General features: G+C 35.5%; 2 protein-coding genes across 5 annotated transcripts in view; one reads left to right on the top strand and one right to left on the bottom strand.

Moving 5' to 3' along the window:
* Positions 1 to 14689, bottom strand: part of LOC127878149 (nucleolar protein 6-like) — a 57864-nt gene extending 43175 nt beyond the window's left edge. Inside the window, exons 1-2 of one of the 2 annotated variants that reach the window (XM_052424587.1) lie at positions 14568 to 14689; positions 4319 to 4440 (exon numbers count right to left, since the gene is read on the bottom strand). In XM_052424587.1, coding sequence (XP_052280547.1) covers positions 4319 to 4440 — 122 coding nt within the window. In that variant the 5' untranslated portion in view covers positions 14568 to 14689. Of the gene's footprint in view, positions 1 to 4318; positions 4441 to 5126; positions 5265 to 14567 lie in introns of those variants that run through there. The other variant, XM_052424586.1, reaches the window with a different exon arrangement.
* Positions 5133 to 15577, top strand: part of LOC127878163 (uncharacterized) — a 30931-nt gene continuing 20486 nt past the window's right edge. Inside the window, exons 1-3 of one of the 3 annotated variants that reach the window (XM_052424617.1) lie at positions 5133 to 5238; positions 8803 to 8949; positions 9494 to 9676. In XM_052424617.1, coding sequence (XP_052280577.1) covers positions 8833 to 8949; positions 9494 to 9676 — 300 coding nt within the window. In that variant the 5' untranslated portion in view covers positions 5133 to 5238; positions 8803 to 8832. Of the gene's footprint in view, positions 5266 to 8802; positions 8950 to 9493; positions 9677 to 15577 lie in introns of all 3 variants that reach the window. The other 2 variants (XM_052424618.1, XM_052424619.1) reach the window with 2 other exon arrangements.

The raw sequence follows: 15577 nt of genomic DNA, 5'->3' as shown, positions 1-15577 counted from the left end.
TGTACTCAAGCATGTGACTTTCTCTTTCTATCCCTCGTCCCACTGGGCGCTTAAAGTTGGAAGGGTGAGCATTTTTTATATATGGAAAACGTTACTACGGTGTTAACTAAACAGACTAAAAAGTCCGGGAATTGTCGCACAGGTCCTTTGCTTATAACGTAGGTACATTTATCTCTCCAAAAGATATTGCCGTTCTTTCTATTTCACATATTTTTAGATGCTGAAGATCAAATCTATGCATGTTCTACAAGATTAATGAAAGTTCCTTCACTCAATCATGAATCTTTTTCCAACATTCCAAAAAGTGTTTGTAGGTTTCAAATTTTCTGTTACTTATATAGTTCATGACATATGCAAAATACCTAATGACGTAGATCACCTGAACTTTACTTCATTCTTGAGGCATTAGTGAGTGTAGCAGGATTGTTAACGTGGTGAAGAAATTGTTTATTGTACAAAGAAGATATTTGCCTGAGGAAACATAAAGTTACCAGTTTTTCAGGTTCATGAGGTGCTGAAAGGCAGTAGGAATGATAACTTTGTAGAGGTTGTTTGTTAAACAAAGTAAATGTTTATGAGACAAAAAATTGAATTATAATTCATCAAGATGTTGCGATCATGGCAACACTACTTGCATATGGTGTGAGGTTTAAAGAGATATCATGACAAACAATTAGCTTGACCTAACTTTCCTTTACTTTTTCCATCTGACATTGGTTACCTGTCATGTTTGTTTTTGAAAAATACTAGGATTGCCATATATTGAAATAAGGTATCTGACCTATTCTCTGATAGGTTGCTAGTAATAGACTTAGCGGCAGTCATGTTATAAACAAGGGGATTGTTCACTGCATTGGTAGAATATACTTTTAATAGATACATCTTTTTTAAGTTGGATTCTCCTTACTTTTTTGCTACTGAATATTAAAATCACTTAATTTCAATGTAACAATTTGTTGTTAAGTTTATCTTGAACAAATATTTTTTGCAATCTGTTTATAAATCATAAAATGATGTCATGCAAATATTTTTTTTGATAAATAGGGCCTATAATAAAACAAGAATTTTGAGAATGTTAACATAAAAGAATAATACTTACCATTAGGTGAAAACAAACAAAACAATACAATTTTTTTTATAAAATGTTATAAACAAACAAGGTTAATGGACTAAATATAAACAAACACACTTGAGTGTTCTTCTTGTGTTAATGATGTATTAAACTGAGCTAAATTAATATATATAATTTGTTTACCTTTCGATATCTTGCATTTCACATCTTTAGTTCAATGCTTTTTCAATTAACTGAACAGCATGACAAACATAATAAAGCAGAATATGCATATGAATCTGATTATACACAGATCCACTATCATATAAATCAAATCATGTTTGTCTATTTCCATGTTCGAAAGATCCTCTTCTAAATTGTTTTACTTCGCGAGTAGACTGAACTCCCAATTTGCAAACAGAAACACTGGTTTCCGTGACACAAATTCACTGTGCACATTTCTAAACAAAATATGTGTTTCTTGTATCTAAAACGTAGTCTTTTTCGTTGAAAAACACATTTCATTATTCCTTTCAAACTATATGATGTCAGTCGTTAATTCGATTGATATTTGTCATTTCAATAATCTTAATTTTCGCTTCAATGTAAATGAAACGAAAATAAATTCAATGTAAAAGAAAATTAAAACTGCATTATTTTTTTTAATGTATTGCGCATTTTAGGGCTTTGTTTTATAATTGATATAATGCACCTCGAGTTGCTCTAAATTTCGATCGCTGATGAAAAACAAGAGCTGTCAGAGGACAGCGCGCTCGACTATTCGAGTGCTTGACAGTATAACGTAAGCCATCATGGGGAAATTGTTCATATTCAATAATTTATTAGACGATCTTTCAAAAATAAATAGGGGAAAAAAAATCTTTTTTTTTGGGGGGGGGGGGGGGGTAGGGGGGATGAGAGGGGGGTATAATGTTGGGTGTGGTAATTTCTAAGATGATGTTTAAAAAAAAAAATGGGGGGTGATGGGGTAGGGGGGGGGGTGGGGGGGGTGGGGGGGGAGTGAGAGGGGGGTATAATGTGGGCTGTGGTAATTTATAAGATGATGTTTAAAAAAGAAATTGGGGGTGGGTGGGGGGGGGGTAGGGGGGTGGGGGGGTAGGGGGGTGAGAGGGGGGTATAATGTGGGGTGTGGTAATTTATCAGATGATGTTTAAAAAAAAAATTTGGGTGGATGTGAGGTTGGGGGGTGGGGGGGGGGTAGGGATTCTGGTAGGGACGTGGGGTATTGTTTGGGTGGAATCCATTGTGGTATTCAGGTAAATGTTGTTTTGTCAAAGTAATAATAAAAAAATGTGATCATAAATAAAGAAGTTATGGCAATTGAAGCAAAATGTTCAATTATCTAAGTGTAAAAGGGGCCCTAATTATGTCAAAATGCTTGATACAGTGGTCTGCTCTTGTTTATAGGTTGGGGTCATGTTGGTAAACAAGTATGCAACATATAAAAGCAATATGTCAAAGGATATAGGAAATATTTGGGGTAGTTCGCAAACTTAAACATATATTTATCAATAATATGCATATTCTAAGTATAAAAGGGGGCAATAATTATGACAAAAATTCTTGATAGAGTTGTCTGCCCTTGTTTATAGGTTGGGGTGATGTTGGTAAACAAGTATGCAAAATATAAAAGCAATATGTGAAGGGACAATGAAAATAAATGGGGAAGTACGAAAACTTTAACATTTGCTGCATATTCTAAGTCGAAAAGGGGCCATAATTATGACAAAATGCTTGATAGAGTTGTCTGCTCTTGTTTATAGGTTGGGGTCATGTTGGTAAACAAGTATGCAAAATATGAAAGCAATATGTGAAGGGAAAAAGAAAATTTAGGATAGCTCCACTATATATATTTCATATATAATAGTCGAGCTAATAACACAATAAAATCAACACCATTTATAATTATAATCAAATTATTATATGTTTTATTTTCTGAGATATCATTTATTAAAGTCTTACTTTAAGACAGAATACGGCTAATTTATAGTTTTGTTTTGTCAGTTTTTAGTGTTCCGACCACCTTTACTCTGATGCTAATAACTAATTTGTATTTTTATAAAAAGGAAATTATATTTATGAATTAACATTTCCAGTCTTCGAAATTAGCTTTGAAAAGTTACATGCCAGTCGGGTCAGTTACTTAAGAATTTTTACATGCCCAACATATTTTTTACATGCCCAAACTTTTTTAACCAAAATTATAACAAATCACAACATTTTAACACTTACATGCTACACATAGTAAAGCAGAACATTTGTTTCAATAGTAGTGAATACAACTACATCTAATCAGTCACTAGAATTAAGACGGTCGATCGTTACACCAGTGCTATTGAAAAGAGCGTTCTCTGGTGTCCTCGTACCATTTCTTGGCTTCCTTTTTCTTTAAATCATTGTCAATTTTCTATTTTGGAAGTGCTTTATCGGGCTTAGCCCCATCAACATACCTAAGATACTGCATAGCCTCTATGTCGACAATGACATTTGTTTACATTGACAAAAACGGAAGCGTATTACTTGATTGAAAAGATCGATTCAAAAAGCATCTTCTCGATTAATGTCTAGAGAAACCGTCGATAAGAACCGAATGTGACCGAACTGCATCGGTCAAAAACAATAACGATGATGTGTGCAAGAAGGTGTGTGTTGTTAAACCAATCGAATTTCATTGTTTTACAACTTACGGCAAGGTGTTTGTTCGTAAAATTGAAAAATAGATCTGCAAATATCAAGAACCGCTTACGATTTTTTTTATCAACTGTCAATTGGCTTCAATAATTTACATGCCCGGCAGGCCACAAACGTGAATTTTTGTATGTGCCCGGCAGTAATTTTACTCGCCACGGGCGATCGGGCGTGTGCTAATTTCGAAGACTGCATTTCTAGGTACTAAATATGATATATTTGTAATATTATTTTGGTGTTTTTCGTGTTTATTTCGAATTTTTTTATCGATTTATTGACTAAACAAAAGCCCTTTGTTCATCATTTACGTTACTGTAACCAGTGCTATTGACGGCCAATCTATTTTTAGTAACGGAAAACCCCTCTTGTGACGTCACGCCAAAACCTCCTATAAAGTTTGGTAAACGCCATAATAATTCCCAATTTTAAATCTAAAACTAAATCAAGTGCCATCTTTTTGTACATTCTGAAAAACCTGCCATACATCGTGTTGGGTTATGATTATCCCAAACAAACAATTTTTATTACTGACCCAGTCATAAGGATGGATGCACTGACCGTTTATGTGGCCTGCTAGGTGTTCTTGATGGTTGAACCAACTCCTTTTGGCTGCTCTCAACAAAACTACCACTTTCATCCCCACTGGATTCTTGGATATCTGACTCTTCATCGGAAGACATCTTGAATATTAAAAATATATAAGACAAATATTTACTGAGTTAGACATATTGAATAAGTGACATTGATTTATAATTTAATATAATTTTTTCTTTTCAGTTTGTTTTCTGCACAGAAATAAAATGTAACAACATAATATCTTTCTTTTATTTATATAATTATAATTTATAAAAACAATAAGGTTTGTTTTGTTCCATGACCCAGAATATTTCTAGATAGATGGATAGATATGACAGAAAGATAAATATGATTTACTGCTGCATTACATATTTACATAAAAGGCACATACATATAAAACATTAGTACAGTTCAAATATTTACCTTTATTCATTCAAGTTCAACGCTCAAGAAGATAAAATGTGAATGAAACATAACAATTTTGGTATTTAGTTATGAACTTTTGCTAGATAAGTTGACCTTTATTTTACTTACAATATTTTTGAAAACAAGTTCTTTTTCGTGGCAAAAAAACACGCCATTATATGAAAATCTTATAACAAAACTACTCTGTCCGAATATACCACAATCCGAAATACGTACAAATCATTATTTCAAACAACTGACACACGTCTTCAATGGAACCGTAAAAATGCGAAACTAACACCATCTACAACAAATTTAAAGTTCCCAATCGTATCATTCCAGAGCAAACACAAACATAAAAAACGAACGAAAATTAGAAATTTACCGTAACACGTGTTTTCTGTTTATTTCTCTACCAGGTGGGAGTGATCTGCCCTTGTGTACTCTTACACTGTCAAGTCTCCAAAACGACATGTGAAAGTCAATCAGGATTTTATGTAAAACTTTTATCATATTTGTTGAAGTTAAGTATAAATGTTAACACATGCTCGTTTGCTCAATCGAATCACTTTTTGGAATAACATTATAATTAAACGGCATATACCGCTGCCTTACTATATAGCTGAACAATTTTCGGATGTATACATTTCGGATATTTATTTGAAGCAACATTTTTTCAATTTGATTTTTTTATTTTATAACTGCGACCTCCTGAGTGGTAGTCACACACTCTAACTTCGTCATTAAAGAGCTTGCCCAACAGCAAGGCTGTTGAAAGTGACCTGATTGTACGACAATCTTCCCCCTCTTAATGTTTCAAGGCCCAGACATGCCGGCTATAGCATGTCTTGCATTCGCATGGTCCACCACCCAGAAACTATAAAACAGCTCTCATCCACTTTCTGCATTGTTTGCCTTGTCGCTATTAAAGTGAAAAATCCTGAGCTTCAATGGAGGATTGAACTTGCAAATTCTAGAGTGTAGTCAGACACTCTAACTTCACGCAAAGAAGCTAGCACAACAGCATGCCTGGATGATGGCTTTTGGAAGTGACCTTATTTCACAACAGAAGTAACACTTTTGTCGATCATCACTCCTCCCACAAAAATGTCCTCCATTTCACTTTTATTATGCCCCCCTTCGAAGAAGAGGGGGTATATTGCTTTGCTCATGTCGGTCGGTCGGTCTGTCGGTCGGTCTGTCCGTCCACCAGGTGGTTGTCATACGATAACTCAAGAACGCTTGGGCCTAGGATCATGAAACTTCATAGGTACATTGATCATGACTCGCAGATGACCCCTATTGATTTTGAGGTCACTAGGTCAAAGGTCAAGGTCACGGTGACTCGAAATAGGTAAAGTGGTTTTTTTAATGATAATTCAAGAATGCATACGCTGCCAACAGGGCACACTCTGAACAATATTACTGAAGCAACTGGTCTGTAATCCTAAATCTATAATTATCAGTCCAATGAAACATCATCCTTTTAGTAAAATACAGTGGATCAGTAAAAATATTATCAGAATATGAGATTTTTTTGTATATTTTGTATATTAAATATTGTGTTAATGTTTAACTTTGTTGATTAATATAAATATTGACCTTGTCGCAACATCCGGGCACTTGCGTCAGTTAGAGTTACATGCCCCTTGACGATGGTGAAAACAAAAGCGCTGTCGCCATTTTATTTGCATTGAAATATTTAACACTGCTCGCAATTTTCTTAAGTTAAAGCACATCTTCGCGACTATTTTTTATAATAAAAATACCCAGAAATAGAAATTCTTTCATAATAAATTTATGATACCTCTATGTCATCTCTTATGATACTGAGCAGTCATTTAAGCCAAATTTTTAATGCCGAAATAATTGAATATACAGTTGCTTTATAAAACACGTTGACACCTTAAATAAACATTTAATTAAATTAAATGCAATATTTTTCATTTGATTGTTTGCATCAGTCTTAAAATCGTGTAAGCTTTTGTATTCTGGTGTTTAATTGCCCCTTTGTTTTGCATAATCCGATTATCTCGTTTTGATCAAATATTGTCCAAACTTAACTGACAAGAAGGTGTCATAAACCACACTGGGTGGTCCAGACAGTGTCATTTAACACGATAGATGCCACCATGTCTCCTCTTTCTGGTAGTATTAAGCAGTCATTTGGATGAATAATTAACGCCGATGTACTTAACAGTTGCTTAAATTAGATATGTGACATATGGTCAAATATAAAATCATGTCCAATTTGAAATTTACACCGTAAAGATACAAGCCCGATTAATTTATTAAAGTATTTAATAATTATAAAATTTACGTAAAAAAAAGTAATGTATTTAGCGTGTATCAGTTAATTAAAAAGACGTCATTCCGTATTAAGATTTAATGTTACGACAATAAACGATCGACATCATAAAAAAGAAATTACGTTTGACAGCAACGGGGGTAAATAATGTTTGAAAAACAAATATTTATACAGATATATGTGTGTTAATTTTAATATTTGTCACTCGTATTCATTACAATGAACACAACTAAGGCTTTCAGTAAGTCATGTACCAGATGTCCCTACGTATTTTACAGCTTCACATTAGCATGATAAATTGACATAGTAGAAATATAATTATAATGTTCGAAGATGAATGAACCCTGAAAAGAACGACAATACTCATTACATCAACATCTACAAGGATACTCCCATTATTACAGAATAAACGAATTTACCCGGTGTCTCAGTGAGAAAGTTAATCATGAATGTCGCCGTACTCGATCGTCGCCCACTTGGTCGGGTCATTTTTCCAACATCCAGCTTGCAATTTGTACGGACATTCATTAAGTCCAATAAATTTTATTTTCTGATCATATCGGGCTTTCGAAGTGCAATCTAACCCTTCATAATAGTCAAAAGACATTTTAAACACCAATTACAGGACATTTAATTACCTATCGACTTCCCAATAGGAATGCACTTGACGAAATATCAGCAGAGGTGCTCAATCAGCGTAGTAAATCGACCGTATCTAGGGCATTGTTTTCACCGTCGCTAAAGGACTGCCCCTTTTGTGACGTCATCGCGATAAGGTCAATAGCAGGACAGGGGAGGTAATACACCAGAGGGGAAACAAATGCAATAAGTTTAAATCTATTGTTACAGATTTGCCTCCCTTGTAATATATTTAAATTTTATCAAATGTAAGGCTAACTGCATTTTTGTAATGCATACTACTACTACTACTACTACTACTGCTGCTACTACTACTGCTGCTGCTGCTGCTACTACTACTACTACTACTTCTTCTACTACTTCTACTACTACTACTACTACTACTACTACTACTACTACTACTTCTACTACTACTACTACAACTACTACTCTACTACTACTACTACTACTACCACCACCACCACCACCACCACCACCACCACCACCACCACCACCACCACCACCACCAGTGACAAAAAACGTATTCACACAATGGCTGCTACTACAACTTATAGCCCATATAGGGGGGCATGCATGTTTTACAAACAGCCCTTGTTTCTTGTAGAGTTCTGGTCATTAAAGTTAAGAAACTTTTTCTTACATAGCTTGATTGTCTGAAGATCCATTGAATATTACAACTTAGTACTCTTAAGTACACTTACAGAAAATATAAAACATACCAGGAATAATAACGCTTAAATGGTTGTTGTAGACTTTTGGAACTCATACTGAAAAAATATGTTTAGGCAGGTTTTGTTCAAAGAGAATTTTGTATCGGAGTCCGTAGCGTGTTTGACTCCATTGGATTTTGGCCAGGAATACAAATTGGGTACAGTCTAAATTTGCTGGGTACATTTGAGTATATTTTCCATACCAGGAGTACATGTACGAATACTTTTGAGTTTTTTTAGTTTCCGGGGTACATTTAAGAAGTACCGTAGCAGACTAAGACCAATTGAGCCTTAGTAGTGTTATCAGTATCAGTTTATACAGGAGAAGAATTAGTAAAATCCTATATTTTGTAAGTAACTGTAGAAATGCATTGAACAGGGTTGCTTATTTATGTTTTTTTCAGACAGTGTGTGGTCATACGTTTTTTCCCACAATGAGGATAACAAATCAATTACTTAAGAAAGTAAAGGATGCTTGCAAAGCTGTTGGTGAAGATGAATTCAAATACTGGAAGAAATTTGTTTATAGAGAACAAGCTCGTCATGTTTATGTAAGTTGTGTTATCAGAAGTGTAATCTTTATAAAGGATTCATGCAACAAATTCAATAAGAATACCTACCATGTTAATAAATTCATAGTCTTGCAAGATTAGCTTTACATCTTTTTTGCACTTTAAAACAAAAGCAAACCATTCAACATTACACACCAATCTCATATTTGCATAGGTTCATATGGAACGGAATGACTTAAGATGACCATATAGTTTTAGACTAAAACTCATCCCTAGGAATGCAATTTAATTGAGTCTCGTTCTGAGAAAACTGGGCATAATACATGTGAGTAAAGTGTCGTTCCAGATTAGCCTGTGCAGTCTGCACAGGCTTATCAGGGACAACATTTTCTGCCTTAATTGGATTTTTGCTAAGAAGAGACTTCATTTAAACAAAAAATGTCATAAAAGCGGAAAGTGTCGTCCCTGATTAGCTTGTGCTGATTTCACAGGATAATATGGGACGACAAATTAAGCACATGCATTATGCCATGTTTCTCAGAACACGACTCAACTAACCACCATATTTCACACATGTTGCCAGGGTCCAGATGTGTGGCGGCCACTCTCAGGGTGGGAGACCCAACGGGATAATCGAGTGCCCCAGCAGTGGTATCATAACCAGTACCCAGCCTATTCCAATATGAACATCTCCGCCCAAATGGTGAGGAAAAAGATGCCCATTGTTCAGCCCATCAAACAGTGGGAGATCTTTCTAGGAGACAGGGTAAGTTGTGTCTTGTTTTGTTTGACCCATTCTTAAGAAAAGGCCTATTCATTTTGCGATACACCGTACATGTATAAATGTAATATCAATATGGTATCTTGGATCGTTTGACCTTGACCTTTAACATACGAGCCAGGTTCCTGCTCTTGACCTTTTGCCAATCATGCTTAATTACATGTACTTACAATTTTGTTAATGGTGAATACAGTTATCAATATACTCCAGACCAAGTGTTAAAGGTTGAATTCCTTTCAAGCCATGCAGGACAAACTGCTAAGATTTCTTTTCTTCAATTTGACTTTTAATTGGCAATAGTAAGAGTTACATCCCTTTGTTAATATTGTACTTGCGTTTTGTCAAGATCTTAAACAAGGAATGAGGCATGAACTTGAAACTTAATAGTTAGATAGATCTAATTGATGAAATGTGAAGTGCACAAGATTTTGATTCAAGATTTTTTTTTAAATTACTTTGATCCAAATTGACCAATACACGGTGGCCAATGAGATCTTAATGTTCAGCAGAAGACAATTCAAACAATTCTGGTCACCTTGCCACGAGGGGACAAGGCAACTTTGCCCAGTTCTTGCTGACAATCCACATTAACATTTTCCTTGCGTGCTGTGCTGCCTTTATGGCTGTTCTTGTCGTCCACTGGAGCCCCAGAACAGTCTTCCTAGCAGGTTGAGCTTACTGAATACTGCCGTCCTGGGTCCAATCTTCATAAGGCCACCTCCTTCAAGTCCTGGTCTGCATCGCTGCTCCAGGTTTGCCTGGTCCATCTACTTCTGCTACCCCGCTTCTCCGTCCCTCTGACAACAATGTAGAGAAACCCCTATCCACCCACCGTCAATTTCCATCTAACTCGGCTATTCTTCCAAGTAATGGGAGTTAGCGAGAGAGGACGTCCGGATCTAGGTATGAAGGTACCGATGATGTAGGGAAACCCCTATCCAGCTACAGGCAGTTACCACCCAGCTGTGCAATTCTTCTGAGAAGTCTTCAAGTAGATTATCTCCAAGTGACTCAGGCTGCGGTTGCGATGTGCACACTCCAGCTGTTGACCAAGCAGTAGAAGTAATCAAATGAATTATTCACATGGAGTACATCTTTTCGCATGAGCACTTTTTTTGTAGAGTGCAAATTCCATCATAGGTATCTATTGAAAAAAATGTGTTTGGCATGGTTTTATATTTTTCTTACAGATTTCAAAACATACACCATTGTTATTCCTTAAGGAATTTGCATGGTTTTCAAACATGTCTTCATTAAGAGGTAAATTACTTTATATGCCCTTTTAACAAGCAATATGTGTATGGGTATTTTTTCAATACAATTTGAATCAAGAAATGCCCAAGTCTCTCATGCAAAAAATTGGGACACTATTTTTTAGCTCACCTGTCAAGAAGTGACATGGTGAGCTTATGTGACCGTGTGATGTCCGGCGTCTGTTGTGCGTGTGTGCCTGCGTGTGTGCGTGCGTGTTTGCGTGTGTCCGTCAACAAATTGTTTGTGTAGACAGTAGAGGTCACAGTTTTCATCCAATCTTTATGAAATTTGGTCAGAATGTTTATCTTGATGGAATCTGGGTTGGGATTGTATTTGGGTCATCTGGGGTCAAAAACTAGGTCACTAGGTCAAAAACTAGGTCACTTAGTCAAATAATAGAAAAACCTTGTGTAGACAATAGAAGTCGCAGTTTTCATCCAGTCTGTATGAAATTTGGTCAGAATGTTTATCTTGATTTAATCTGGGTTGGGATTATATTTGGGTCATCTTGGGTCAAAAACTAGGTCACTAGGTCAAATAATAGAAAAACGTCAACAATTTGTTTGTGTAGACAGTAGAGGTCACAGTTTTCATCCAATCTTATGAAATTTGGTCAGAATGTTTATCTTGATGAAATCTGGGTTGTGATTGTATTTGGGTCATCTGGGGTCAAAAACTAGGTCACTAGGTCAAAAACTAGGTCACTAGGTTAAATAATAGAAAAACCTTGTGTAGACAATAGAGGTCACAGTTTTATCAATCTTTATGAAATTTGGTCAAAATGTTTATCTTGATAAAATCTGGATTGGGATTGTATTTTGGTCATCTGGGGTCAGAAACTAGGTCACTAGGTCAAATCATAGAAAACACTTGTGTAGACAATACAGGTCACAGTTTTCATCCAATCTTTATGAAATATTGTCAGAATGTTTGTCTTGTTAAAATCTGTGTTGGGATTGAATTTGGGTCGTCTATAGTCAAAAAAAAAGGTCACTAGGTCAAATTAAAATAAATAAATTTGTAGACAGTAGAGGTCACAGTTTTCATCCAAACTTAATTAAATTTGGCCAGAATGTTAATCTTGATGAAATCTGGGTTGGGATTATATTTTGGTCATCTAGGGTAAAAACTAGGTCACTAGGTCAAATCATACAAAAACCTTGTGTACACAATAGAGGTCATAGTTTTCATCAGGTCTTAATGAAGTATGGTATCTGATTTTGGATCGTATATGGGTCATCTGGGGTCAAAAATTAAGTCACCGGGCCAATTCTAGTAAAACCTTGTGTAGATGAAAGAGGTCACAGTTTTTATCACATCTTAATGACATTTTGTCAGAATGTATTAATTAATTAAATCTTTCTTGGGATTGTATATGGGTCTGATAGAATTTAAGTTGATGTAGCAGTGTTTTTTTTCATTCAAAATCGGGTCCGGTAACCGAACCCATTCCCAATGGAAAAAAGTATATATTTTTCCCAAATGGGAGCTAAAAGGTTAGTCAGGTGAGCGATTCAGGGCCATCATGGCCCTCTTGTATCAAATATCACCTATGGAGGTAAGTTTAAATTTCTAATTTTAACATAAAGACTAAACAAAACTTTTCTTGCTTGTTTGATGCTTTTAGATAATGTCGGTAGATTATTGAAAAAACATTGACTAAAAATGTGTCACAGACACTGATCCCCCACAACACGTGTTTGGAGACAGACACAGTGGACACAGACACAGTGGACTTATCTACAATGTCATAAAAATTCCTAGGGGCATATTTCAACTAAAATAAGTCGCAGACACTATTGCTTGCATTAAGATCATCTTCATTTAAAGGTAATTCAATTTGCAAAGTTTTTGCAAACAACCAGTACTTGACAAGTTTGATAAAAACACAAACATTTTGTGATTGTTTAACTTTATAGTGGAAAAAAAAGAAAAGAAAAATGCCATACATCTGCCAAAGCTCGTTATTAGCCATAATGTACACATGAAGTCATTCAGCTGTGAAAGTTTGAGAAGAATGCATCTAGTATGTAAATATGAGCTAATTAAAAAAGCAATTGGGACTACATATTCTAGTGGAGAAACAAAGGGACAGATTTCAGTCCAAAATCGTTGCAGCCAAAGTTACTTTCTTAATGATCATCACCCATATAATAACTGTACAAGTATAAGCAATATCCATCATGTGATTACAGAGGACTTCAAAACACAAATGCCTGGCTTTCTTACTGTTTTACTACTCTGGGTATTGGACGGACAAATACAAATCTTAAAGCCTTCCACCCAGGTGAACCCGTGGGGAGGGCATACATATGAAAGTGTTGGGTAAGAAGAGCCATTGAGTGTATAAACATGCTTTTGTTTTCGCCTTTCACTGCACTGTCGAAGTTCATAAATTACTTTATATTTACATATATTTTAGCCGCAAAAATAAAGCAAACTGCCAAAGAGACACGTGTTGTAATCGTTTGACGACGCTCTTGACGCTTTTTTCAAGCAATACTTTAGTACCACGTTGCATGTTTGTAATAATATAATAATAATTATTATTATAATAATAATAAAACCTTTATTTTAAGAAGATAGACTTGTTAAGAAATTCATAAGATAAAATTACATAATATGCAATTTATAATACATTTCTTTTTTTTAACAAGGTCTTATAACATAATACAATTTACAACAAATACATCATATTTCATCTTGAGCAATAAGAACAAAACATAATTATAAAGTGTACATATATCTGTGTTGCAGAGAAAAAATATACTAGGGAGAACACATCAAATGTGTCCTTTAAAGGCTTATTATAAGTTTATTTCTTGACCATCCAACTATATGGTATCTTTCTATTTGAATATCGGGCAGTTTTCTTTCCACACATTCAAATGACACTTTAAGAGCCGCGTCATGCGAAAATGGGTCTACTGGCGTTTCTGTCCGCGTTGCTCAATCCCAGTCTGCGCAGTCTGGCCAGGAGCTTTGCTGTCCGCTACGAAATCACTCAAGGCTTTATGGTCCCAGTAGAAACCTCCTGCCCAGACCACACGGCGAGATGAACAGACTGGGCTACAGCAACGCTGGTCGCATATTGCGTAAGAACCATTTTAGCATGACGCGGGTCTTAAAAAATTTCATTGTGTCTTGTAAATTGAACACCTAAGCATAATACTTTTCGATAGGAAATTGAAGTCAAACTGTATTAATTTTCAAGCAAAATGGCAAATTTCGACAACCTATTCGGGCTTTCAGGAACGATTTCGCGACGGAAAACATTTATGTTAAGATAATTAAACGATTTCTTTGTTATCTTGACACTATTTGTTCTTAATAGTAAACTTAAAGTTACCTCAAGTGAAATTTGATAGGCTTAAAACAGGCTGGCTAAAACAGATATAACCGACGCATTACGGGGCGCATTCAATGAGATGAAAACAAAAGGCAAACAGGTATAGTCGTAAAGACGTGTGATGACGTGACTTCTGATTACCGGTAGATACTCAGAGTCACTTGAACAAATATACTGGTTACAATATATGATAAGCAAGTAAAGCACAAACCGGAATGTTTTATTATTAATTAAAACAACCAAAACATGCCTTTAATTGTCTCTGTGACCTACCGTTTAAGCCTACTCCGTAGAACGTACATACGCTCGCACACCGTATTACAGACTTTACAGCTCACACCTTTTTACAGTGCGCTGGAAGAGAAAACCTCAGAGCGAAGTAGTGAACGAAGCGGCGAAATAGTCTTGATATCTCTCTCTCTTGAAGGAAGCCAAAAAGTTGGTCACGGCGTACGTTTACACATGTTACTTGTCAGAGAATGTGCAATTGATAAACGAAAGATGTTTGCGAAAGAATCATCTAAGCAATGCGAGAATAGATTCACATTGAAAGTTCATGACATAATATGCACCTCGCATGTGCTTACACGAATAATGGCTAATTATAGCGTTATGAACATAGAGTGGCATCATATTAACTGCTACATACTGTATTAGAGACAAGAAAAACCTCGCACGGTCAAATAAAGAACGAATTAATTGTTCTGTCCTTTGCCTCATATATAAGGGAATGCACCTTTTTTCGGCGAAGCTGTATACGCCAGCTTTTCGCCTTATCCTGACCTTTGTAAGCGACCTATCAATTTGATTATAAAATTGCCCGACGGTAGGCCTGAAACTTTTCGCAGTAGAAAACGTACCAATCTATAAACAGATTTTGCATTAACATTTATATGTCATTCCATCGACTTTCTATTTTTGGCAAGTATAGCGTATGAAAAGGAATACTATTGTTCGTTTAGCAACGATGTTAACTACGTATTCAGCATGACACAATTGTATCTCTAATGATAAGGTTTAAGAGATAGAGCAGTTTCACACTCATTTCTCGACATCAATACAGAATGTTTGCCCCTTTTTATTTAGAAGAATGTGTCAGCGCCAGAGCGTTTTTTATTTAAAGGCTGTGTTCTCATATTTGGTAATTACTACGATATTGCATTCTGTGCACTCATACATTTTAGATCATATATGTATTATTGTTCAGTAACCCGATAAACGCGTTAACGAAAATATTTAAAATTGTTTTCGAAATTTGACCGTTAAACATGTAAATGTTTAAA

The sequence above is a fragment of the Dreissena polymorpha genome, chromosome 4 (assembly GCF_020536995.1).
Source record: "Dreissena polymorpha isolate Duluth1 chromosome 4, UMN_Dpol_1.0, whole genome shotgun sequence".
Lineage (NCBI taxonomy): Eukaryota > Metazoa > Mollusca > Bivalvia > Myida > Dreissenidae > Dreissena > Dreissena polymorpha.
This window is presented reverse-complemented; position numbering and strand designations above follow the sequence as displayed.